Below are 25,540 nucleotides of genomic sequence, written 5' to 3'. Positions count from 1 at the left end.
TATGATATGTTTCTTTATGTTTTTCAATGTTGCTTAGACTGCCCTTTGAAAGTGACTGAAATGTCATTTGTCAGTTAAGCCGATGTATTACAAAATAGAGGAAGAGCAACGTCCTTTTACACACCTTTCACAATTGATGGGGCACGGTTCTAAGTTTTGTTTCCTTTTTTCCTCTACTTCTTGTGACTACAAAAGCCAAAGTGTTACAGGCATAATCCTGTACTGTGCATTTCTGTTAGAGTCAAGTTGGGTTGGATTTAAAACGATGTTCCACACTCATGGACAATGAATATAGAAGATTTTTTTTTTTTTTTTTTTGTGTGTCCTGGGACACCATCCAGGACAATGGTCTAAATAAAGCCCAATTTTCGCGTGTCAACGGGTAACCGAAATGTCTTGTCTGCTTATTCTAAGTGGAAGAGGATCTGTGGAAACCAGTAAATTCACTCAAGACAAAAAAAAATGTTCAGCATAGGTGGCCCATTGAGATGAACAATACAGGCTGTGTCCTTGGCAATATGAGTTGGCACATGAATCAGCCATCACTTAAAGGTGTAATTTATGAAATATAGCCAGAATTCAAAGGTAGATCTGAAAATAGAAGGCAGCAGATTTCCAGAGTAACCAACACCTATTGTTTTGTTTCTTTGCTAGCCATTTTTGGCTTTAGTTAGGGTTAGAAACTTGAATTTAGAGGATGTACGACCAAGACTGTCATACATCATATCACTATGGCTTGCTATCTGTCTATTGCTGACTATTTGAAATCTCAACGTTGCATTGGTAAATTCAGAGCTGGACCACAAACACCAGCGAGAGAGCCATCCAGGAGCAGCTCACTGTGCTGCCAAGCAATTTCTTCATTTCTTATCAAGGATTTTATTGTGAAGTATTTGCAGAAACATGTCTTGAAAAATTCCATTAGTCTGTCATTCCCTAGCTTTCATTGGACCATAACATATAAAGTGACAAAAAATACGTAAAAAAGGTATAAGTACACATTTTCTGTTGTTTGACTGTACTCAAGCCCACTGGTTTTGAAAAAAAAAAAAAAAATAACAAAACAAAAAAACAATTAGGATAAAGTGCATAATCTTGGATAGTTTTTACATCCATGTTAGACAAACTGTGGGGCGTGTACCATGTTTGGTACCCTGTAAGTCCCACACAGCAGCTACAGCTGATTTTAGCATGATCACAGCTAGCTCTGCGTTTGTTCTTGGAGAATTGAACCTCCTCATGAACAGCAAAGCCTTAATTGAGTATCAACATCAGCATCTTCAGGTAATGAACTGACTGGCATAGGCTATTTGCTGAAGATAACCTGGCTTTTTCCATAGTCTCGACTGACACTAGCATTGGCAAAAAAATCTGCTACTGGCTGCAACCATAATTGCTCATCAAGCTGGTGCTCATTCTGCTTAAACAGTATGTGAAACGTTTTGCAATGGCCTTTGATAATTTAGTATGAGATCAACAGTACCTGACTGACAAGTGTTGCTTCCTCTTTGGATGAGGTTGACATGTTACTACCCTCTACTGTTAAACTATTGTCATTTCTGCTCATTTCTGATAGTTATTTATATATTTTCATTGGCCACCACTGTGTTGAAATTCCAACAGTTTTTTTTTTTTTTTTTTTGCACAGATATTTTGCACAGTGCACAAGGTAAATACATAAAATGCCAATGTTACAGCCAATTAGGCAACTATTTATTTTTTTTTTAAACTGATATAATATTGTGTGATTACAGAGATAGTAATACACCAAATAAAGGTACTGTTGGGTACTGGTTCTGAATCCCAGGTACCGGTATCAGCACCATATTAGTTCAAATGTCGACAGTACCCAACCCTACTCACAACGCTTCCATGCTGTGAGAAGGAGGATTCAGATTCAATGCTGGGACAGTATGGTGAGCATTTTTGCAACTAATTTGATCTGCTTAAGTTTTCAAGTGCTCCACTGTTTTCCTTGTTCTTCACATGCATACTTATGTCAGTGTCAGAGTATGGCAATGGCAGAGTTAAAAGAAAGCACTGATTGTTCCACATCATTCTCAGTCCAGTATATTGCCGGTAGTTTGTTGTTGGGGACCATAGGTTGTCCCAATAAAACATATTGACATTTTCATGAAAGCTATTGTGGAATGTTGAGTATATCTGCAACAGACATAATCAAAATTGGTCCATTTGTCTATTCTAAGTTCCCATTTTATTTTCTAAAAATAATAATAATAAAAACATCTTTATATTGTCAAAATATTTGATAATATTTAGAACATTAATACGGGCTTGAAGTGTAATTTATACTCAGGAAGATCCAGCAACTAAAACGAAAACCAGAATCACACAGAATGTGAAATACAGACACAAGAATCTAATCAAAAGCACCACTTCTCTAACCAGACTTGAGTCTCAAGTTAGAAATTAGAATCAAATGATGTTCTCCATGCTAAAGCTGAAATTGCATATTGCACGCAATCAGAGTAAACGTTCAAGTAGGTTTCTCGTTGTCAGGTCTAAACAAAATGAGTCATGTTGACTATCAATGTAAAAAAAAAAAAAAAAATGCCTCTGGAGCTGTTCCTAGATAGGATATCATCAGGCAACTCCTATAAGATATATCTAATTATACTCTGGCCTGTCGTTTCATTATGACCATCACTTGAATCAGAATTGTTTAGAAAAAGTGGACATTTTTGCGGTTTTACTTAGAAGACTAGAGCCATATGTGTGCAAACTAATTAATCATGACCACACAAGATTTTCTGGGGGGGTAAATGCATTTGAAGATTCACTCTCTGCAGCTGTTTTCAACTTGGATGTGCAAAGGGCTCCAAGAATACTCCAGCAGATGAGTACAAACAGGCAATATTCTGTATGAATAATTTTCCCTGCAGTGTGGCACCCATCAAGGTTATGCAATGTCTCTATTATTCTTTGGCCTGTGACTGGAACCATCTGTCCAGACAAATAGACTGAATTCCAACATCTCACCCATCAATACGCAAGATAAATATTACAGCATCTTTTGCAGATGGTGTTCGACGCTACTTTTCCAATATCGCCAAGTTTGTGTGTTTCTTCTCCTCACCTTAAATGATACAAGTCTGTTCAGTCAATTATCAGATTATCAGATCAAGGTGGCACATCTATTGCTGTTCCTCTGATAATGCTTCATTCCACATACATACACTTACTTAAAAGTAATTAAGGATACTGGGATACGGGTGCACATATTCATGTGTATGGATATGCAATAAAAGAAAAAAAAATGTGTGGCATTACTTTTGGGGACCAAAATGATTCACAAAACACAACATAAAAAAACAGGTCAGGCACTAAAATATCCAAATAGCCTTTACTTTTATTTAGTAGTAGTGTATTTAGTGGCACAACTTGGCTTTTAATTAACCATTTCAACATCAAATATTTGTGTAAAATTTTAAGAAATGCACTCCATGTGTTCCCCTGATTCCCCATTCATGCGAATGGGAAGGACGTGAGATGACAGTGGCCTTGCCTTGACCTTTGACCCAAGGTCTAATCAGCTCATCCTTAAGTACAAATGGATGTTTGCGGCAAATGAGGAACATAAAGCCTCTGGCCACAGCTGTCGCCAGCACAGAGGCATAATGAAAAATCGATTGCTCAGACATCACATGTCTGGTAGGAATGCAGTACAGAGCTATTTTCAGGCAGGACCAAAGGAGAGCTGTAAGAAGCCCAGATAGGAACCCTGAGTATTGTTGCTGTAAAGCCAACCATGGTCATTGCAGCAATCCTGAAGACATTCGTGTCTCTTCAGATGATAATTTCCCCATCCGTAAGGCACAAGGGCTTACTGAATGTTTTAATGAGTAATTAATTGATGTGATCATATGCTATGACCTTCACAGCCAACGCATCTCAAACCAATTAAACACCTCTGGGAGATTTTTGGACCGACATGTTAGACAGCACTCTCCACTACCATTATTAGAACACCAACTGAGGGAAGGGAAGAATGAATTCCGTCCCCCCAGTAGAGTTCAGAGACCTGTAGAATCAATGCCAAGGTGCATTTAAGCTGCTGCCGGGCAATACATTATTACTGACATAAATCAAGGTGGTGGGAAACATGGCAGACAGTGATTGTTCACAGTATTTACGGATTGCAGGAGTCCACGGTAATTGACACAACACTCTGTCTTGGCACTTTTATTACTGATACGGTTGGGGTTGTGTAATATGTTGTGTGTACAATTTTTGACTGTCAGTCCCGCACACAGCAAAGAGAGACCATGTCCTACATTTTGACTGGCATGTTTGATTTGTTAGAATTTAGCACAGGCTTCAGCCAAAACATTGCCAGAAGCAGAACTGTTGCCTCCAACTAACAAGTGTGACAGCAGAGAGAGAGAGAGAGAGAGAGAGAGAGCACAGCCCAGTTTGGAACACTCACTCTCGCTCTCCAGTTCCCTTGCAGTACACTTTCGCACTATTCAGATGTCGTTAAAGTCTCGTTCAAGAGATTCTACTGAAGTGTGCATTATTTCATTTTGCACCGATTCAAGATTAAAATGCTGAAGAAAATCAACAACCTACCTTTTGTTTGTGGGCTGCCAGATATCCATGCATCTTCTCAGGCTGGAGGAAGGAGGGCCCACCTTGCACAGCAAAGCGAACATCCAGCATCCGCTCTTTCACATCCATTAGGCTAAAGATGTTGACATCATCAGGTGGAACGGAAAGCATCTCAGACAGGAAGTCCACCAGCAGCTCGTAGCGGCTCCGCTGCTTTCCTCTCAGTTCAATGAACTCCTTCGCTATGATGTCTGAGAAACACACACACACACACACACACACACACACACACACACACACACACACACACACACACGATTGGAATCATTGACTGTATAGAAGAGGCCTCATTATTTCCACCCCTGCTCAAGGATAAATCCAATTATTTTCAAACTGGGCCCAAGTGCAAAACAAAAAAAAAAACAGTTTGGAACACTCAAGATTGGCGCTGTGATGATAAATTATTGGAAATAGCTAAGTTTTTCTGACAAAGTGGATGGTTCTTTTGTGTGTATGTGTGTGTGTGTGTGTGTGTGTGTGTGTGTGTGTGTGTGTGTGTGTGTGGGGGTGCTTGATTTCAATGATTTCAAACTCTAGCCATGCCAGTTTAAGGTAAGTACACTCTTGACAATTTAAAGTTCATTTTGAATCATTTCTAATTTCATTTCATGGTGGATAAATAACACAGACTTTTAATTTGTTATCCACTGAAACAAAGCCACATCAAAGGAATGTGTGTATAAAAGATGGCTCACTAGGAGAGGTTGTACTGGGGTTTAGTCAGCCCACTAAGTTATAGCCCATACTCTTCAACACATCTGAGAGAAAAGAAACGAGTGGGAGGAGAAGAAAAAAAAACAGGGAGCTTTTCATCCTTCATCCAGTCTTTGTAATGATCTGCTTAATTTTCAGTGTTGACAGTCACGACTAATCCACACTTCCATTCTTTCGTTTATTCTAAAGCAATTCAATGCTGATTTTAAACTATAGCTTGCATGAATATTCTCCAGCAATAAATACTTTTAAATACAACCAGACAAAGAGTCAGGCTGAGTGTAAAACCATGCGTGTTCAAACCAGTAATACGTTGGGTTCTGGGATGTTTTATAACGTAAAGCTGCAAGCCACATCCAGATTTAACTGTCTTGAAAAAAAAGGAACAGACCAGGTGGAGATAGTGTGTAGCATTAGACCTTTTACCTGGAAAAGGAAAGGAAATGAAGGGAAAACACTAAAACAAAATATATAGTCTCTTCTGTTTGGGTCAATTTCAGGTCTCAAAATTGGCAGTAACAGATTTGGCCAATTTTGCTTTATAAATGCAGGTACATGTTGGCTTCAGGTTCCAGTTTTAGGCCAACGCAGGACTCACCTAATGCAGAGGCACTTTTATAAACCCCCAAACTTCCTTTTTTTTCCTCCAATCATTTACCTTTTCTCTTAAGCCTGGACCAGTAACCGGCTAGACTCTCAGGCACGTCAATATGCACAGTGCAGTTTCATGGCTGTAATTGTCCACTATCTATACTGGTCCAGAAGCAATCCCTTCCTAATGTTATACCAACGTGAAAGATGGGTAACACAGTGCACAGTCCCTAATGCTCCCTCTTTTTTTATGTTTGGGGACAGTGTTTTCTTGCTGAGCTGTTGTAAAGGGACAGATGCAGTCACAACAGTGTGGAATGTTGTGCTAATAAAGACTAACTCTGGAAAAACCACAAAGACCAGGACACCTTAAAAAAAACAACAACATTATGAGCAGATCTCTCCATGCCTGCATAGACAAGAGTAGCTACTGTGACCAATAATTACTTTAATCTATGTGTGGGCTGTGAGTCTTTTTTCAAGAAAACAACAACAACAACAACAACAAAAAAGACTGCTCGGGGCTTACAACAAACTGCTCTTTATCAGAAAACTGACTTCATAACCAACACTGTAAAAATAAAAAGTGCTTCTAACAAAGATAGAAGTACAATAACACACACACACACACACACACACACACAAGGCATCGGGCAGGGTGATGAGGTTTGTGGGTGCATAGAAGGAGACAGAGCTTGGGCATTAAGAGACAAGACAGGGGGCTCAGAATGGGCTCAGCAGATACAGCGTGAGGGATCGAGGCTAATGTCAGCTCCCATCAGTCAGTCCAGCGGGAGAAACAAGGACAGAGGCAAACAGAGAGACAGTCAGGAGGGATGGGGGGCTGGGGGGGAGAGGGTAGTAACTCCTAACGCAGACTGGCAGCCTTTGCACCTGGCTTTGATCCAGCCTCACTATTCACTACTGCTTTTCTCCTTCCCAGAGGCTTCAGTAAGCATGGGGTGTTGAGGCGGTAGTGCACAGACATACTCCTGCCTGTTAGGCCTGTGATTTCATACAAAGAGGCACAAAAATAGGGATTAGTACCTTACTTATGTAGCAGTATACTGTCTGTCTGGCTGTGTCTGTCTGAAATACCGCCATCGTGACCTTTGTGCAGTATGCTGTGTTTCCCCCTGACAAGTTTAGGATGACTGAGAGACTTTTAAAAGGCGCTCATTTAACCAAGTCAGGCAATAAAGTTCAGCAGAGCAGAAGATGTCACTTTCCATGGCATTATCCTTCAGAGACACATTTTTACTTCATAAGTGGGAATTTAGGTAGAGAAACAAAATAAAATATATTTGATAGCAAATATATTTTAGGAAATACAAACCATTACATATAAATATTACAAAACTTAAACAAGAAGACAAACTGTAAGTGATTAATCAGCCTAGCTTTTCTGAGATTTGCTCATTACATTGGTAATAAGCATAACTGTGTGCAGAGCCATGCAGATGGCACTTAAATTTAACTCTTTTATACATTAACTACATTCGATGGCATTTGTTTCCTCTAAAATAACTGTGACATTTTAATACTTACTTGCCAAAATGACCTACTGGATGAAGTGAAAGATCAACAACCTACATTGTAATGCAAAGTTAAGCTGAGCTTACAATGACAATACAAATAATTCTATTCTAATCAAAAATGCTAGTAAATTGCTAGTTCCTGCTTCTCAGATTGAATGATTTGAATCTTTTTTTCTTTTTTTTCTTTTTTTTTTTGCATCATTGTAAAATGGAAATCTTTGAATTCTGGATTTGTTAGACAGAGGAAGTGATTTATCTATGGATGTCACCATGTGTTCTCGGACATTAAGATGTCTCGGACATTAAGATGTCTTTGGAAATTACAAAGATCAACTGATTAAAATAAAAAACAAGAAAAACAATTTATAAAACATGAGGGTACTTTGTCATTTAGTGCAGTACTCACTATGAAAGTGGACTTAAAAACACAGGGATTGTAAAAATCAAAATTGTAGAGGGAGTAATAGTGTGACATTTAGTCCCTACTACATCAAGATCTTCTTTTAGAACGTCTATACCAAGAAATGGACCAATCAGTCAAACCTCAAACCTCAATTTTGTAACACTGGCTTTCTGTTATGATTGTATGTTCTTCCAGCCAAAGCAAAGATAAGATAACAACACTATCAGGGTTATTTTGTCACAGTTCCAGAGGCAGAATGACCAGTAAACTGACTGGTAGAGTGCCCCTTTGTTTTATTTAAAATAATGCATGTGGCACATTTGTTGGCATTGTGGTGTACGGTACTTAAAGGAGAACTTTGGTCGATTTCAACATGCAGCTTTATCGCTCAAGCTACCCTTAACTTGCCAGTACCAAAGATGCAAACACTCTTAGTGCAACTCTTACAGGACTCCTTGGGCGGAGAGTTATCATTGACAGCTAACAGCATGGGGTCAGAACTTTACACTGTGTTTTAAGCACCTTAACATGCTCCAAATCTAGCTGCTGCTAACTCTACGTTCAAGGATCCCTGTAAGGGTTGCACCAAAAGTGTTCGCTTCTTCGGTACTGGCAAGTCAAGGGTAGCTTGAGCGATAAAGCTGCATGTTGAAATCGAAAGAAGTTATCCTTTAAATCTTAGATCTTAAAACCTTCCCCCATTCAATGAGTCAGGTTTAACAAACTCAAAAGAAAAAGAAATAAGGAAACATGGTTTACGGCCTTTTCTTTCTGCTTTTCATAGTTTCCATACTTGTATTGAAGCTGCTCTTTGAATAAACTGACACCCACAAGGACAGTGATATATGAGAGATGAATAAAGTGTCAGACCAGTAAGGGAGGTGAAGGAGTTTCAAATATGTCACATGTAATCCCTTTGGTAGCAAACTGAAATATTTTTCCAATTTCTGTGTATTGATCTTACTGTGCACATACCTCAGAGGGCACCCAGATGTGAAAAGAGCGATAGCAATTTTAGTTAATAACTCAGCACTGCATCTTCTGTTTAAGGACATCCTGCTGACAAAAAGCTCTTTATAAAGCCCATCTCTCTTTATCAAGTAACACAAACAGCAGTGTATGCAGTGTATGCACTAATGTACTTTTGATTGTGCTTTCACCCTGAGCACTGTGCATTTTACTCTAAGCTAGTGTTATGTGGACATTTCAAGGACTTTTTGTTTATCGCATTGTTTTCTCTTTACCTTTCCATCAGCATTGAGAGAGAGAGAGAGAGAGAGAGAGAGAGAGAGAGAGAGCGAGAGAGAGAGAGAGAGAGAGAAAGAGCGAGAGAGAGAGAGAGAGAGAGAGAGAGAGAGAGAAAGCCTTAATCTCAGCGAGCCAGATTTAACTAGTGCCTTCTTTGTGCATCCTTATTGCATTCCACATTTGTTCTTGAAATGGGATTTAGAATGTCAAGGAGGGTGTAAGTAATGCTATAAGTAGAATATTTTCATAATCCCCGAGACTGAGAATCAATGAGACTGTTTACTCCAAAGCTCCGCATGGAAAAATATAATCCTGGAAATGGTTTCTGTTACATATCCTCAGCACGCACAAACGCAGCACTGGTCTACACCTCAGGATGATCTCAAAGTCATTAATCCTTGATATTACATTTTGTTGAAACGTCAAACTAACATTTTTGGTGAGTTTGTTCGATGCTGAACTGCGGGTTAAAAGCCTGTGAGTGTTTCGGATTCTGCAATGGCTGACACCTGCGCTCTCCTGCTTTCAATTCAAGTCGCTCCGTTACAACCAGGACATATGAAATCAATACACTCTCCAGCTAACAGCCTTTTAATGACAATGTAGCCAATTAAAAATCCTCAATGAAGTGACCAGCCCTCTAAGGTAAAGGTTGTTGATAGGGTTTCAACATTAAATGCACATCAGCAGTGGAGGGTGAGTGAAGGATCAGATGAGGACAGTGTGTCAGTGTTGTATGTGAGCAGAGACCCACTGAACATGTAAATTGCTATTACACTGCATCATCCACAGTTCAATTTGACTTTCCATTGTTGGGCCATATCCATCATTTTATATATATATATATAAATATATATATATATATATATATATATATATATATATATATATATATATATATATATATATATATATATATATATATTTCAAATCTATTCTTTAAGAATATAGGGGTAATATAGGGGAATCCACATCCCAATCAAACCAATACAGAGTATCTGGTGCTGCCTGAGCTCAATGATCACATTGGAAGTTCATTTAGATTGATTTCCGACTGAGAATAAAAAACTTGACATTGCTACTCAGATGGCCAATCACAACTCCAAGAACTTATTCCCACTGCTTTTGAGCACCTGTAATGGTTTTTTTTTTTTTTTTTTTTGGTTTTTAACAGCCCTTCATAAGAATATGACCTACAGTATGTGAAATTGAATATTGTATTATTTATCAGATGTACATGACATTTGCAGGTAGTTTTCTCCAAACTGCACAGTGCATCATGACATAATTGACGGGTGATGTTTAGTGCCACATAATGGATGAGTCAGCGGTAGTTAGCCACATCACATGCTCTTCAAATAAGCCTATTTGCTAAGAATGCCAGTTGCATGCAGTGTCTGCCCTGTGAATGTGGCATGCAACGACATGTGTGTACCGCACATTTCACTGTATTTTTGGCCTTTATGTAAATTCCAAACCAATCAGCAGGGAATCGAACCCCAGTAGAAACCAGGAGTAGCCAGCATCAGTGCCTTTGGCTTTTTAGTCAATATGACAGGTAAAGACAACGGACACAAAAAAATGCAAATAATGTTGTTTGAAGCAATTATTTATCATGGCAATTGTTGCTTGCAGCTTTAACTTTAAATGAAATTGAGAAAAAAATATATTTTTTTTTTCAGTCTTAATCACAAACTAACAAAACTGAGAGCAGTTTCATTCCTTTATGATTTCCATCATTCGTTTTAAACACACATTTTCTAGTCTACGTTTTGTGAAGGGTTTCATTTCCCTTACGCAAATATTGAAATGTGGGTGCCAGCTGTTCTCCACTACACCGTTTCTATGTTTGGTGCTGATTAATTTACCTTAGCCCTGTTTGCAAAATGAGGAGCAAATCCTTTTATCTACTTATATGAGGCTTGACTCTTCCATCCTTTCCTTTCCTCTGTTCTCATCCCTTCTCTTCTGCAGTCTTTGGAGTGCACCCTCTGGCCTCCCCCTCTGCTTCTATTTCAATATCTGTGAAATCATAAAAATCCTTCAGCCATGTCCCATTCCTCTAAAGTGAATTTAATTCGGAGCAGACAGCCGATGTGCTGTACATCAGGTAATGATGGATGCTGCTCAACATGTGCAGAGAATGTGCTGGCTGGGCGAAACCTCTCGACTAATTATTTTGCCAGCGTAAGGAATGGAAACAGGCATTTCTCAATATGGGCCGGGGACAGCTGAGATCCCCGTGAGTCAGGAGAGAGGGATTAATAATGGGTGTAATCTTTTGCTAAGGAAACATCTTTAACTGAGAGTGTGACAGTCCTTCGAAACACTACAAACAACTAGAGTACACAGTAATCCGCACTCATTAATTTTCTATGACTGGAGACAAGCCTGCAAAATAATGACCACATTCTCCAATACTCCCTCCTCAGCGTTACTAGGCTGAGCACAGTTTTAGGTTTTCTTTGATTCAAATCACGAATTAGTATGGCTATACACCGATCAGCCATAACATTAGAACCACTGATAGGTGAGGTGAATATCATTGATGAGCTCTTAATAATAATACCTGTCAGTGGGTGGGAAATTCTAGGCAGCAAGTGAACATTTTGTCATTGAAGGCGATGCGTTGAAAGCATGAGAAATGGGAAGCGAAAGGGTCGGAGCGACTTTGACATGGGTCGGATTGTAGTGGATAGACAGCTGGGTCAGCTCATCTTTAAAACTGCAGGTCCCGGTGGGTGTTCCCAGCCAGCAGTGTACCACCCCACGTAAACACCGTCGCAGACCAAGTAAACCCCTTCATGGAAATTGTATGCCCTAATGGCTTTGGCCTCTTTCAGCAGGTTAACACTCCCTGCAACCCTGCAAAAATGATTCAGGAACGGTTTGAGGAACACTACAGCAAGTTCAAGCTGTTGACCTGGCCTCCGAAGTCCCCACACATCAATCCCATCGAGCATCTGTGAGATGTGCCGGACAAACAAGTCCAATCCACGGAGACCTCGTCTGGCGATTTACAGGACTCGAATCTGGATTATAGGATCTGCTGCTTACATCTTGATGCCAAATTCCACAGCACACCTTCAGAGCTCTTATGGAGTCCATGCCTTGACTGGTCAAAGCTGCTTTGGCGGCAAAAGGGGGATCTGCCCACATTAGGCAGGTGGTTATAATGTAATGGTTGATCGGTGTAAGTCAACATTTTGCTGTTATAGCATGAATGTCACAAGCCATCAGTCAGAATGACAGCTGTGATGTTTGTGACAGCTGTGAACTGGTTAAAGTGTACTTGTGAGGCCATCAGCAAGGGAGTCAAGCACTTTGGTATTAATGTCAAAACTGGTACAGCTGGCTGGCACATTTCAACAGCCCAAAGCAAAACTGGAAATTCCAAAACAAAGTCTGTCTTCTGTGAACCTGGGAGTAAAAGGAGTTACGTCAGATTGCATGAGGAGAAATGTCAAAAAAAATATGTTTTGGCTTAGGATACACACCATTTATCTAATTTGGTTGTTTTCCTCTCAAAAGTAACGAAGCTGGGAAATTAGTTTGACCTATGGCCTGGCCCGTCTCGAGACGTGCATCAACAACAGCAAGATCAGGTGAAAAAGTGCAAAATGTAAAAGAGGAGCTGAAAAGCTCAGAGAGAAACGGAAGCAGGCATTTGGAGCTCTGGTTTCTAAATTCAAAAAAGTCACTAACTGTTTGGCCATCATGATCCTCAAGCGGCAAGCAGTGTTGATTTGGAGGAGCACACGGAAGCAGTACGATCAATTTAATTAATTAAAGGCTAGGGTAGCTATTTGTTCAGTTTAAAGTGTGGATCACTGGATCCACTCAGAAGTGCTGTTCAATGTGTAACTAAAAAAAAATATATACTTACACATATTGATGAAGAATTGGTGAACTTTATTAACACCAGAATGGCAAAACCTAATTGGTTATGTATTATATAATAGAGAAAAATCTTGTCAGTAAACCAAAAATCGTACCTGAATGCCCAGCGCCATGACCAGCATTTTATGGAGCTTTCAACAATATCTCAAGGTCTCCCTCAGAAAATGGGGTTTATGTAAGCCAGCTATCTCATTGCATTTAGATATGGAAATTCATTCACATGATAACACAGAACCAATGTGCTAGTACAATTGTACATAGCATCACTCAGCAGACATGAACAACTCTATCTGTGAAACAGGCAGAGACTCAGTGAACACCAAAAACAGACAGCATCAGCTGACGGGACTCGCCGAAGGAGGAGGATATTACATGTCACACCAGAGACCATTTTTGAGCAAAGACAAGTATAGGGGTGTGTGTGTGTGTGTGTGTGTGTGTGTGTGTGTGTGTGTGTGTGTGTGTGTGTGTGTGTGTGTGTGTGTGTGTGTGTGTGTGTGTGTGTGCACGTCTGCACAAACCTGCCAGACGCAGAGACCCTGAGTTGTAGATGGCCTCGTCTCGCAGTTCCCTCACGTGCACGATGACAGTAGAAACAGCATCTGGCCAAACTCCATCCGACACACGGACCTGGAACTCGTAGGTGCCGGGTGGAGCGTTCTCCTTGATGATCAGGAAACCTGTCCTTTTGTTTAGGATAAAGTAACTGGAAGAGAACAAATACACAGACAACCACATCAGTTTCAAATGGGTCACATTTAGATGAAAAATTATCTGTGTTCTAACTCACAAAATCTCAGCCCTGTACAGTGATGGACATATTTAACCTCTCACCTCCTTTCGGCAAGGGGCAGCGCCTGGTCAAGAGGCTCCACACTGCTTGGCTGTGGGACTATTTTTGTGTTGATATCAATACTGCATGTGTTTGGATGCACATGCAATATCAACTAGAGAGTGGTAGTAATATACAGGCAAGCAGAGAAGAGTACCACGCAGTTGAACTCTACGCGCCAAGATCCCAAGGTAGATTGAAAGCTTCAGCATTTTGGATTTATGTCCCGCAGCAGCGTGAATTGTCCACAAGGAATCTTCCCCGTCAGCCATGCGTTTTACTCAGTGTTTGATTCCGTGCTTTAGTTTACGTTTTACTCTGTTTTTCTGCTGTAAACCAATTGCCCTCTGGGACAATAATGGAAAGTGAAGAAAGACGACACATTAGGAAAAGGGAGGCAGGGGGGAAAATGAGGCCCACTAATAGGCGGAAAGACATGTGAGGAAGCAAATTTACTTGGTCCTTGTCTCTGTGTACAGTAAATGAGCTCATTCAAGTTCAATTACAAGGGAAATCCAAGACAGAACCTTGGCAAATCAAATAATAAAGCACTTGTGGAGACAAGGGTCGCATGAACACATTTTACAGCGTATGCTGTGGCGTGACCGTTATATCTGAGGAATAGCACGTAATTCCAGAATTATTGAATGACAATTTTACATCTCTGGTAAAACTATCAATACTTTCACATTTTAAACATGCGTTCCTTATTTCAATTTCATTTCATTATTGGCAATGATATCTAAATCAAAATGGAAAGTGGAAATATGGGAGGGATGGTGACTATGTCAAAATCAAGCATATGGCTGTTACACAGATAGCGAAGGGTAGTGTCTGTGATGTAACTCCAGTCCTGGATATCAAATGTTAACCTGCAATTTCCTGTAGTGGTTAGCGTAAAATTTGTTAATGTTCTATGTTGGTTACTGAAGTAACATGTGACATGTCACAGTCAAGCTTCCTTTGAGTCAGATAACAGATTAAAAGTTTTTTGTACTGTGCAAGCACAATGAGCAATGTGCCCACTAACGATAGCCTTAGAGAGCTAAATAACAATATTAATAATATCTAAATAATTATCAGTCTGATTTAATGAGGAGATTGTAGTTCAATCATTATGTCCAGGAGGCAGCGTGGAAGCTGACTGCTGACCCAGTGGTCATGATCAAACTGGAGTAATAATATTGTGTGATGCAGCAAAACAGTGAGAACTCTGAGTTTGACTGACTTCGGATAATATCAGCAAATTTATGGCAACCACGTGAGAATGGCCTTCACCTAAGTCTTTTAAGCTGATAAAATTGTTGTATGATCTCTTAAATAATTAGAGAAAGGTCGCATTACTTACCTCGGTACATGTCCTTCAAAGACATATGTCTTGTTGTCCCAGTCATCAGGGTCAGGAGAGTAGACCTTTCCAAGCACTGTGGTTGGCATTCGGCCTATGAAAGAAAGAAATTGCATAACAGTTCACCCTTTTCAATGCCCATTAACACTGTATGTTTTAGTTTTGAGAGGAAAGATACGGCCTACAATTTACTCAGGAAAGCTTATAGGGTAAGAATAGGCATTTCCTCTCTACCTGTGTATCCCCATAAACGTGTGTTTAAGTGTGTGTGTCGCATGCGTAATGCATTACCATTAATACCATACATCAAGAGCAAGAAACTTAAAGCCATGACGATCCATATTATAGCATGTGCAGTATGTATTGGAGTATTTCTGACTAAACGCAGATCATGCAGACAATGATGATGGCAGAGATAAAAACACAAATTAAAATGTGTGTATCGATGTGTGATAATGACTGCACACTACAGGGAAAGAAAACTGTATTAAAGAGCAAAGTTCAAGAAGTGCTAGTAAAAATCGATAATGACTTTTATTAATTCCATGTCTGTACCCGTGTAGTCCAGAGCTTTATAACTTAATTAACCACAATCATAATTCATCTTTGAACACTACATCCTGAAGACAGATGGCCCTCTTACCTCGGTGGCTATTGATGAAAATTGTCTTCTCCCCCGCCACATGTGCATGATCATTTTGGTCACCGATGGTTACTGTCAGGGTGCTGGTCACTGTTTTAGCTGGATGGCCACTGTCGCTCATAACAATGGGAATGAGAAACTCTTTCTGGCGCTCACGGTCAAACGTCCGCAAAGCTGTTAGTGTCGCAGTGCCATTAAGGTTGTCTTGGAGGTAGAAATCATTGCTGTGGCGATACTCAGAGGGGACAGTGAAGTGGAAGGGTGGTCCATTTTCTGGAGAGTCCTGGTCCACAGCTCGGAGGAGGGTCGACGTTTGGTTCATCCTTACTACCTAAACAAGGAAGGAGAGCATGAGGGGTTGTGGGTTGCTCTGGTTGGATTTTCGTATCCACACTACCAATATGAAACAATTCTCCTTTGCTTCATTCAGACATCCTTCTTTTTACCAAACCATTGCAAAACATCAGCATGTTACATGTTATATTATGATTAAACTCAGTCAAGCGTACCTGTGGTCCAGCCACATTCTCAAAGACTATCGGGGAGTATGCCGCCTCAAACTCTGGTCCGTTATCATTTACATCTAACAGAGGCAGTTGGACTGTTGCGCTGCCTGTTAGAGGTGGAACTCCATGATCAGTTGCTATGACAACCAAGTGATGCTGAGGCATCCCCTCCCGATCAAGAGGTCGGGCCACAGAGAGTACACCGGACTGGTCAATGGTGAACAGACCATCAGGATCTGAGTCTTCAGACAGGCTATAGGTGATCTCTCGGTTCTGGCCTGAATCTGAATCACTGGCCACCAAATGTGCCACGCTGGTTCCCATGGTGATGTCCTCAGGTAGCGGGGCGAGAGACAGGAAGTGTGGAATGAAGACTGGAGCATGGTCGTTATAGTCCTCCACTTCCACCACACAGTGCAGAAGGCTAGAGAAGTCCAGGTCTTCAACCTGAAACAGCAACCACATAGTGTCACACGTCATGAAAGTGCAACAAGGGCAGTATTCAAATCTAAAAACATCACATCTTATCAGCCAGTAAGTGTGATTGTAATTTTTGACCAAACAATTTCTTCTGACTATTGCTTAGTCAGCAAGAGAAACGTGAAAAGAGCAACTCACCTAAACTGATCAAGCCTCCCGTTATCTAATGTTCTTGCTCTTTACCATATTTGGTTATAAAACATAACATGTACCTTTGTTTGCACAAATAAGTCTGCTGCAGGTGATTTATACATCACCTTATACAACGTATTGCAATTTTCCCGCTTACTGTCACCAATATTAAAAGTTAAAGAGTGGAGTTTTAAAGCTCCTGTCTATAAATGACATGAGACACTTTCTGTTTGACTGGCTTTAAAGTGTTCTCTTCACCTTGAGATTCTCTGTCTTGACTTTTGATTGATGGGTTGACTGGTTGCTTTGAGCGATTTATGAGTACCATAGAAAACAAATAACTCAGAGATCAGTGCTTAAGAAATGTCCCCTAACCTTTTCCATTTTTCCATCACTTGAAACTACTCTCAAAACTGTCTAAGAAGTGAATGTGCCTGTACTTCAGAAGCCTACTAAAATTCTTTTCATATATCCAACACTTTAAAATCAGGCACAGCAGCACTGTTCATCATCTGGCTTCTGTCAGTCGTGTGTCTGTATTCCCTTGAAACATGCTCCATACCCTTAGCTGAAGATCCCTTCCACAAAGGCGACTTCAATCCCCGTGAATTGGAGAAAGCTGAATCAAATAATTTTCAATAGGACCAGCCCCTGGTGGTCTAACAGGGCTTTTGGAACCACTTTCACATACCTTCAGCGTGAGGTTGAACCTCTGCTCACTGTGGCGTTCATAGTCCAGACGTTTCTTAAGCCTCAGAGTGCCGCGCTGCTCCTGCTTGTGACTGACCATGTAGAACTTCTGCTCTTGGTCTCCAGCCACAACACTGAAGGTCAGCTGGGCATTTTCTCCAGTGTCCTTGTCCTCAGCAGCGAGCTCCAGGACCTTAGAACAAACAATATCATTTGATAAAAATATATAGGCGTCTTATCTTTGGGAATATTTTATAGGGTGTCTTGCGTTTCTAATACATCAACTTAAATCTCTCTGGTAGTGGTGCATTTTTGATAATAGCAAAGTGGCAGAATTTGTTATTCTTCTATAAATATTTTACATGTTCTAAACATGGGAAACTGCTAACAATAAATTGTAAAATAGAAGCGTTCCGATTATATATGACACACATAATGTGTGCTGCCAAAAGCAGATTATTTATCCTTTCACATTAAATGTAGCCACTTTCTTCATTATAATACGGCGCAGCAAGACAAGCGTCGTTTTTCTTCTTTGTATGCTTTGTATTCCAATTTGTGGGCTGCGATGTGTTTTGTACTGAGCAAGAAAATATGATAATATTGTAGCATTGCATATGCCAGTCAGTGCTCTTTGATGGGAAAAGGGACAACACAATGATATTGTTCTTTTTTTGTTACTGTTTTATTGTTAAGAAGTTAAGCTTGTTTCTTAAAGGGGTGTCTTCAGACCAGTATTGATTTCAGAAGACAGCATATGATATTGTTTTCACTCGTGCGTGCATTTGTAGAGATTTCTAAAATAAATGAGAGAATATGGACATATAATGAGGTCATAAAAAATGGTGCCTCATGAACAGAGAGTATACTATGACCCACCTCTGCATTAGGCTCTGCATTCTCAGAGATCCTTGCCATGCAGGAGTGATCGATGAATCTTGGAGCATGATCGTTCATATCCTTGATCTGAATGGTGGCGGTTCCCGTTCCTGTCATCCCTCCCCCATCTCTGGCCTCTACGACCAGGAGGTAGGATTCAACCTGCTCTCTGTCTAGACCGCCCATGGCTACACTGATGGTCCCTGTGGTCGGGTTGATGGTGAACATTTCTGAGAAGGTAGGTACTCCTCCGACCCCGATGCTGGTGGCGTCTAAGCTACCTATAATCCTGTAAGAGAGCACGGCGTTCTGCCCGACCGCAGAGTCATCCAGATCGGTGGCTGTCATCTCCATCACAGATGTCCCGACCAATGAGTTCTCGGCTACGTCTCCGTGGCAGCTGGGGGCGCAGGTGAAGACGGGCGCGTTGTCGTTGATGTCCCACACGTTGATGATGACGTCGGTGAAACCCGTCAGACCTTCGCCACCCTCGTCTGTGGCCAAGACGACGAAACGCCACACGGCTCGCTCTTCGCGGTCCAACGTCCGCTGGGCGTAGATCTTTCCTGTGACCTCATCAATTATGAATTCACTCTCAGCACCCTGGCCATGGAGGGAGTAACGCAGGGCCTCCTGGTCAGCATCCTTATCTGGGTCAGACGCTGTCACCTACAACATCAAAGGTACAGCAAGACAGAGACGGCGATGACAGTATAATGAGTTTTTTACCTTATTTAATTATTGAGATGCTGCTGACTTGGAGGGATATCTTGACTGGAAGCGCTTCACAACAGCTCTGTGTGGTTATGAACTCTCTGGTAGGTAAATCTGGCATCATTCCTCAACTCCATCCCCCACCTCTCCTGCCTCTCTTCCTCTGTCTGCTCATTCTCACACTGATCCTCACCACATCAGCAGCAATTACACCCAGGGCAGGCCAAAGATGTTTCAATTCAGAACCTTAATTGCAATGTGATGTAGAGCCAAAATGAACTCATGTTCTGTTAGAGGAGTAAGAAATGTCCTCTTACATATGTACAAAGGAAGGAGAGCGCCAGGCTTACAAACTACAAAACACTGTATGTGGTTGAAAACTCTCTCACATGACAGACAAACTGTTAATAATGGTGAGAAAATATTCAAAGTGAGTTGTTACTCTAGAACTGCGTGAAACTACATGTATTTGTATTTGTGCCATTTATGCAAGTAAAAATTAGTTAACATGCACTAGAATGATTACTCATAAAATACATACACTAGCTTCAGAGTTAGCTTGAATGATTTTGCAATGAACAACACAGTGTGTGCCATGGTTGCACAGTAATTACTTGATGAAAAACTAAAATCAAATTCCAAAAAAATGAATCCCCCAAAAACGACTGACTTACTAAACTAAATAATTAACTGAATACTAAATAGTAAATGATGGTGGCAACAATGTCAAATAGATTTCAGCAAACTTCTAAAGAAGCTTTGAAATCACGGCAGGAAAATGCTTTGAAACATTTGAATGTATAATAAAAATGTATCATTCAGAATGCTCCATTCCCAGTTATTACTGTTCCTATGCCTGTCAAACTTTCCACCCTCACAAAATGGAAGATTTACCCCTCAGGATTGTTTTGCACTATGACAGATATGGGTAATCGATTTCAGACAAGCATAACAAGGAAAAATCTGAGTTGGTTTTGTTAGCAAGACAGTGTTTGATTTACACTTTAGAGAATGAAACAGCGTATTCCAAAAACATTCACACGCAGTTACAGTTACACAGTTACGGTTAATAATGAGAGGACTATACCTGCAACACAAACACCGGTGAGCCATCCAGTTCCTCTGTGACGCTGCCGTAGTACTCATTAACGGTGAACACCGGAGCCTCGTCGTTCTTGTTAACAACGTTTACCGTTACTGTTGTATAATCCTCCCACTTCCCATCTGAAGCCAGGACATGAAGCTTGTACCTGAGCAAAAGTTTCAGCTTAATCAGAGGCATTTACAAAAATAGCAACAGATTGTTTCCAAAGGAGCTCTGTACGAAAAAAACTTAACTGAAATATTCTAAAAGCGGCATTCTGATATTTTAAATCCAGGCCCTTTATTTACATAGGGCCCAGTTTGGTGTGTTATGTTTGGTGTCTTATGATTAATACTGAAAAGTTTGGAACCAGTGGAAATAACTGCCGACAGGATTTTGGAGTTTACTTAAGAAACTGCCAGCATGAATTTATTTCCAAAGTCATGGCTGAATATTTGACTGCTTTTGACCATCTAGATGAGGTAACAAGAAATCACTGAAAAAAAAAATAAAATAAGTAAAAATAAAAATAAAAAAATATATCTCTATCTAAAGGCCCTCTCTAAAGTTTTTAAGTCTTATTTTTTCAGTCTGGGCTATGGCAGATAAAGGGCCCACTCTCTCTTTACTGTAGATATATCAGGCTCTTCCTAAGGTAACAAAAATGCAACGATTCTTTGTTTCAGGTGATTATAAACTAAATGTCTTACCTTTTGTTCTGTTCATAGTCCAGAGGCTGGGCAATAAAGATAGTGCCCACCTCTGGTTCCACATCAAACACCCCTCCTGTGTTCCCCGATGTGATCTGGTAACGCAGCTTAGCGTTTCCACCTGCAGAGAGGAGGGAAAATGGAAGCATGACAGTGTGAACAAATGAACCAGAGCTGCTGACACAGCAGCGTATAGTAATTTAGTCTTGTTGGAGCCATGGCCATATTTGTACCAGATCCCCCATGGATTGGAAGTCCCTGTCTAGTTCACTGCTTCTGTTCCTGCCAATCCACCAATCTGTCACCCTTAACTGAGATAGATATCATCAACCCGCCGTTAGCCGTCCGTCTGGAATAAGATATACAGTTTTTGATGCAGTCTGACTGTATTTGTCTTTAACAGCCTTGATAAAGTAGGACACTTCACACATCTGTGTCAATATGCACACCGCCCAATTCATTCACATTCCTCTGCGAGTCAGCTGATTATAGCTACAGCACTTATACTTGCAATGAAAGATACCACATCTTGATGGCCTTGTTTTGTTCTTTGGCTACATTCTAAGAGTTCTTCAGGACTTACCAACTTAACCTGACAACAGCATAGTTATTGTACAGCACAGGTGTATATGCACTGTTCAATTCAAAAGGGAGTTCACTGCTGTTTACTATGCATGGATGTCAATGGAAAAACAAACAAACAAGCAAAAAAAACAACAACAAAAAACACAACAAACACCACAAGTTGACCCTTTTCAAGTGTGTGGAAAAACTCCACAGAAAGTGTGTTGTATGTACTTTTGCTGTATATATGTTGACCTTAACATTTAATATTTTTCTTTGTCTTTCTACAATGCATCTTAACATTCACTTCAGCAATTTGCTCAAGGTTACTGGCTTTGAATACAACTTTCAGCCTTAAGAAAAAAACACACATTTAAATGTAATTACTGTCAGCTTTTGATGGCATAAAAGGGAAAAAAAAAAAAAAATAATGTATTCAACTTGACCTGCAGACACAGCCTTGTCAGCAAAGATATGACTTTTGGATCAAGTATTTCTGAAGGTTTAATCAAATACTGCTCAGGAAGAGTTTGCAGTTTTGCTATTCATTCTGTTAAAAATTGATTCAAAATGATTAATCTGTTTTATAATTTTCTGTGAAAAAGCAAAAAATATTGATCTTAGCAGTCATTGAAATACTTTTAAAACTATAATTCAATTTCTGTTGAAATGATTTGCGTAAAATGAATGATTTCAATAACATTCCTAACATTTTGCAGTAAGTAATTTTTTTCTTGATCCTTTTGCATTATTAATACTGAATATGCATCATTGTCGTTGGCTTTTTTTTACTACACATGGCTTTAAAGTAGCTGACATTCACTGATTCTGGCCATAAAGATCCTTTTCTAATGCAGCAGGTAATCGTCCAATGTAAAGACAGCGACTGCTTGTTGTTTAAGCATTCAACATTACTCATAACATTACTGAACACACAATGTGTTTCCCAAAACTCAGTCAAATTACAAGACTGCTTAAATTCAACAAAATGTTGTGAAACTCCATTGACTAATCTAATAATTTATACTCCATTCTTCCAAGCTATCTAAAATCACATTGCTGTGAAATCCCCCACCTCTCATCTTCAAAAGTCTCTCCCTACCTCACATAATAATCTCTTTTCCATTTTAAGCTCTCCAAACATTTTTTTTAATAAAGTCTATTAGATGCTGATCAACAAAATGTTCCCTCTCAATGCAATTACTGGTAAAGCCAAGGTCTGCATCTCAATCACCGTTGCATCTACCACCCCTCATGTTAATATGAAAGGAAAAGGAGAGACCTCTGAAGATGAGATGAGATTCACAGCTTATTAGCAAGATGAAAGTAAAGGCAGGAGAAAGAAGAATGCAGTAATCCACATCGTTTTGTACCGCCTGTGTGTCGGCATTTTAAATGAGACATTAGGGGATATAGGCAATTGCTTCCATTCTTCTCTCTCGCCCTCTTTCTCCCTTTGTTCTATTTGTCTCAATCTCTTAAGTATTTAGAAAAACTGCTGAGACCCAAAGGACAAAAGGAACAGCAGAAGTGTTAACAGCACTTTTAAAATAAACAAAGGGAAACCAAATGTTTTTTTCGTTTTTTTTTTTTTGTTTGTTTTTTCCCAGTTGTACCAATTTCAAGCTGTATTCATCTCCCTTGGTACCTTACTGACACCAGAGTATACAACCAAGAGAGCAGGTACATACACGCAGACAGACAGAGGGCTGACAGAGTAACAAATACACAAGACGTAACACATCTCACACATTTTCGAAAAAGGTCTTTTCGTTATTGCCCTCAAAAGGCATGAAGGATGGTGGTTCATGTCCCAATGCATATTAAATCCCATTTAGAGGGCATAGGCTTTTAAAAATAGCCCAAAATAGCCTAAAGTTCAAGATGGTCTTTTATTCCTCAATAGACCAAAAAAGCTGAGACACAATATTATAGACAGACAGCTGTGGTCAATTAAGCCTTCTCCTCAGGTCACATTAAATAACTTTTTGGAGAAAAGTTGATCATAGAGCCCAGAAATGTTGAGTACACCAAAGTTTTATGTAAGAAATGTACAGTATGGGTCCCCAGCATTAAGAAACTGCCAGATGCTAATTCGCATCTGTTGGGCAATTTGCATAATTAGCATTATTAGCATTAATTAGCATTAATTGCCTTATGGGCAATATCTCATCAACTGGTTGGTCAATTTGGACAATATTGGAGTGGTTTTGGGGGTTACTGAGGATGCTGAATCAATTTCTGGATTCTGCAGTTTGAACCAAAAGCGGCAACATTTCAACTCCCGGTGGGCCGATTTTGATGAATTTTGAGTTGATTTTGAGGTTATTTATAAGCTTAATACATTGGACCCTCATTTCAGAATCAAGAGAGCACAATGTCATTGGTGTGAATGTTGAGACGTAATATTTCTTCAAATTTCTTCTGTTCTGCATGCGTTTTTTGGCTTTGCAACTTTGTGTCATTGCCGCTGTGGTTCCTGCATCAGGTGGAATACTGGCTGGATGGAAAGATGGACAAAAGAGAGCTTTTTTCTATTTGGATCATATCATCTTAATGCAAGTAAGTTGATTAAATAGAAGCAGATAACCATGATTACAGTGTGTATGTAGTGAATATTTCATTACATTTTTTTCTATATATTCGATATTTCAGCAGGTGTGTTCACAGTGGACCACTAATAGTCCAGGTGATATGTGAAAATAATGTTCACTTTTTCTTAAAAGTGCACTTGTACACTTTGGGGCTCTGAACATTTTAAAGAAATCAACCCATTGCAAAAACACCTTGCTGTGGGCATTCAGTTTCCCACTCTCTCCCATTCTCATTCCTCCTTGTTCCTGTTTTGTTGGTTTAGGCCAAGAAGTGTCAAGTTGCGCACCTTTAAACACTTTGCACCCATCACGCTCATTTCTCCCTCTGCTGACACATTGATACCTATAACCCAGATACCTCACAACCCCATTATGCTTGTTGAGTTATTGTCATGAATAACACAATTAATCATCACAGAAAACAACATGAAACCGTATAGATGTTTCACTCTAGTTAGACCTACCCTGAAGTTATTCTGTCTTCTTTATAGACACGCACAAAAATAGAAATAAATCTGACATTAAATTGGGGCTTATTTGCAAGTCCAATTTTAGTCACATCATCTCTTAAAATAGTCCCAAAATGTAGTCGCATTCTGGAGCCCTGACTGCTGCTTTTATTCATCTCAGTATGCTCTATAGGCTTCCTGTTTGTCAACAGCAGCAAAGCCATACCAGTTTAAACATGCTACATAATAGTGAGCGTGTACTGTTATACATCAAACTCAAATTTGAAATAGTCTAACTTTTTCAGGGAGTGAAAAGCCAGTCAATATGCAATCCAGTGTTAAATATCTAAGTAATTGTATGATCTAAATATAGTTCCAAGTTCACAGTATCTTTGCCATTTTGCACTACTCCAGTTTTTATTTTTCTAACTTAACATTATATGTATTATTATGTAAAAAAATGGCATTAGCAACATGACACCACTGTTGTGAATACAAATTTTAGGTATGTAACAGTTTGTCAGACCTATTGTAGATGCGATCTACAAACAAAACTCATTGATTGATTGGGATTTTTTAACACTGGGTTGCAAATTGACCAACTTTTTACTCCCAAATGTGTGTTTGACTTCTTCTTCTGATTTTTTTTTTTTTTTTTTTTTTTTTTTTTCCCCTAGAATGATAGTCTACTGGAAATTTCTTGGACCCAGAAATTGTGTTTCCTACAAACTTTTAAGATTGAAATGTAATCTATAGGCCAAGTGGATGAAATTCAGCTTGGTTGCTAAGAGTTGCATGTTGGGCAATTTTTTATAATTAGCATAATTAGCTAATTAAGGGGACACACTACCTACTTTTTAACTAACATAATATAATTTAATCACCAGTTGAT

General features: G+C 39.7%; 1 protein-coding gene across 2 annotated transcripts in view; it reads right to left on the bottom strand.

Moving 5' to 3' along the window:
* The window catches only part of si:ch211-186j3.6 (neural-cadherin), a 268,142-nt gene that overhangs the window by 94,121 nt on the left and 148,481 nt on the right, over positions 1-25,540 (bottom strand). For both annotated transcript variants that reach the window (XM_037096548.1, XM_037096549.1), the window contains 9 exons: positions 21,042-21,162; positions 20,335-20,497; positions 18,534-19,202; positions 17,656-17,847; positions 16,356-16,799; positions 15,847-16,177; positions 15,204-15,297; positions 13,545-13,729; positions 4,591-4,820 (listed from right to left, as the gene is read on the bottom strand). In XM_037096548.1, coding sequence (XP_036952443.1) covers positions 4,591-4,820; positions 13,545-13,729; positions 15,204-15,297; positions 15,847-16,177; positions 16,356-16,799; positions 17,656-17,847; positions 18,534-19,202; positions 20,335-20,497; positions 21,042-21,162 — 2,429 coding nt within the window. The remainder of the gene's footprint in view (positions 1-4,590; positions 4,821-13,544; positions 13,730-15,203; positions 15,298-15,846; positions 16,178-16,355; positions 16,800-17,655; positions 17,848-18,533; positions 19,203-20,334; positions 20,498-21,041; positions 21,163-25,540) is intronic.

Source organism: Acanthopagrus latus, chromosome 4 (assembly GCF_904848185.1).
Source record: "Acanthopagrus latus isolate v.2019 chromosome 4, fAcaLat1.1, whole genome shotgun sequence".
Taxonomy (NCBI): domain Eukaryota; kingdom Metazoa; phylum Chordata; class Actinopteri; order Spariformes; family Sparidae; genus Acanthopagrus; species Acanthopagrus latus.
The sequence above is the reverse complement of the archived record's forward strand: the minus strand, read 5'-3'. Positions and strand labels throughout refer to the sequence as shown.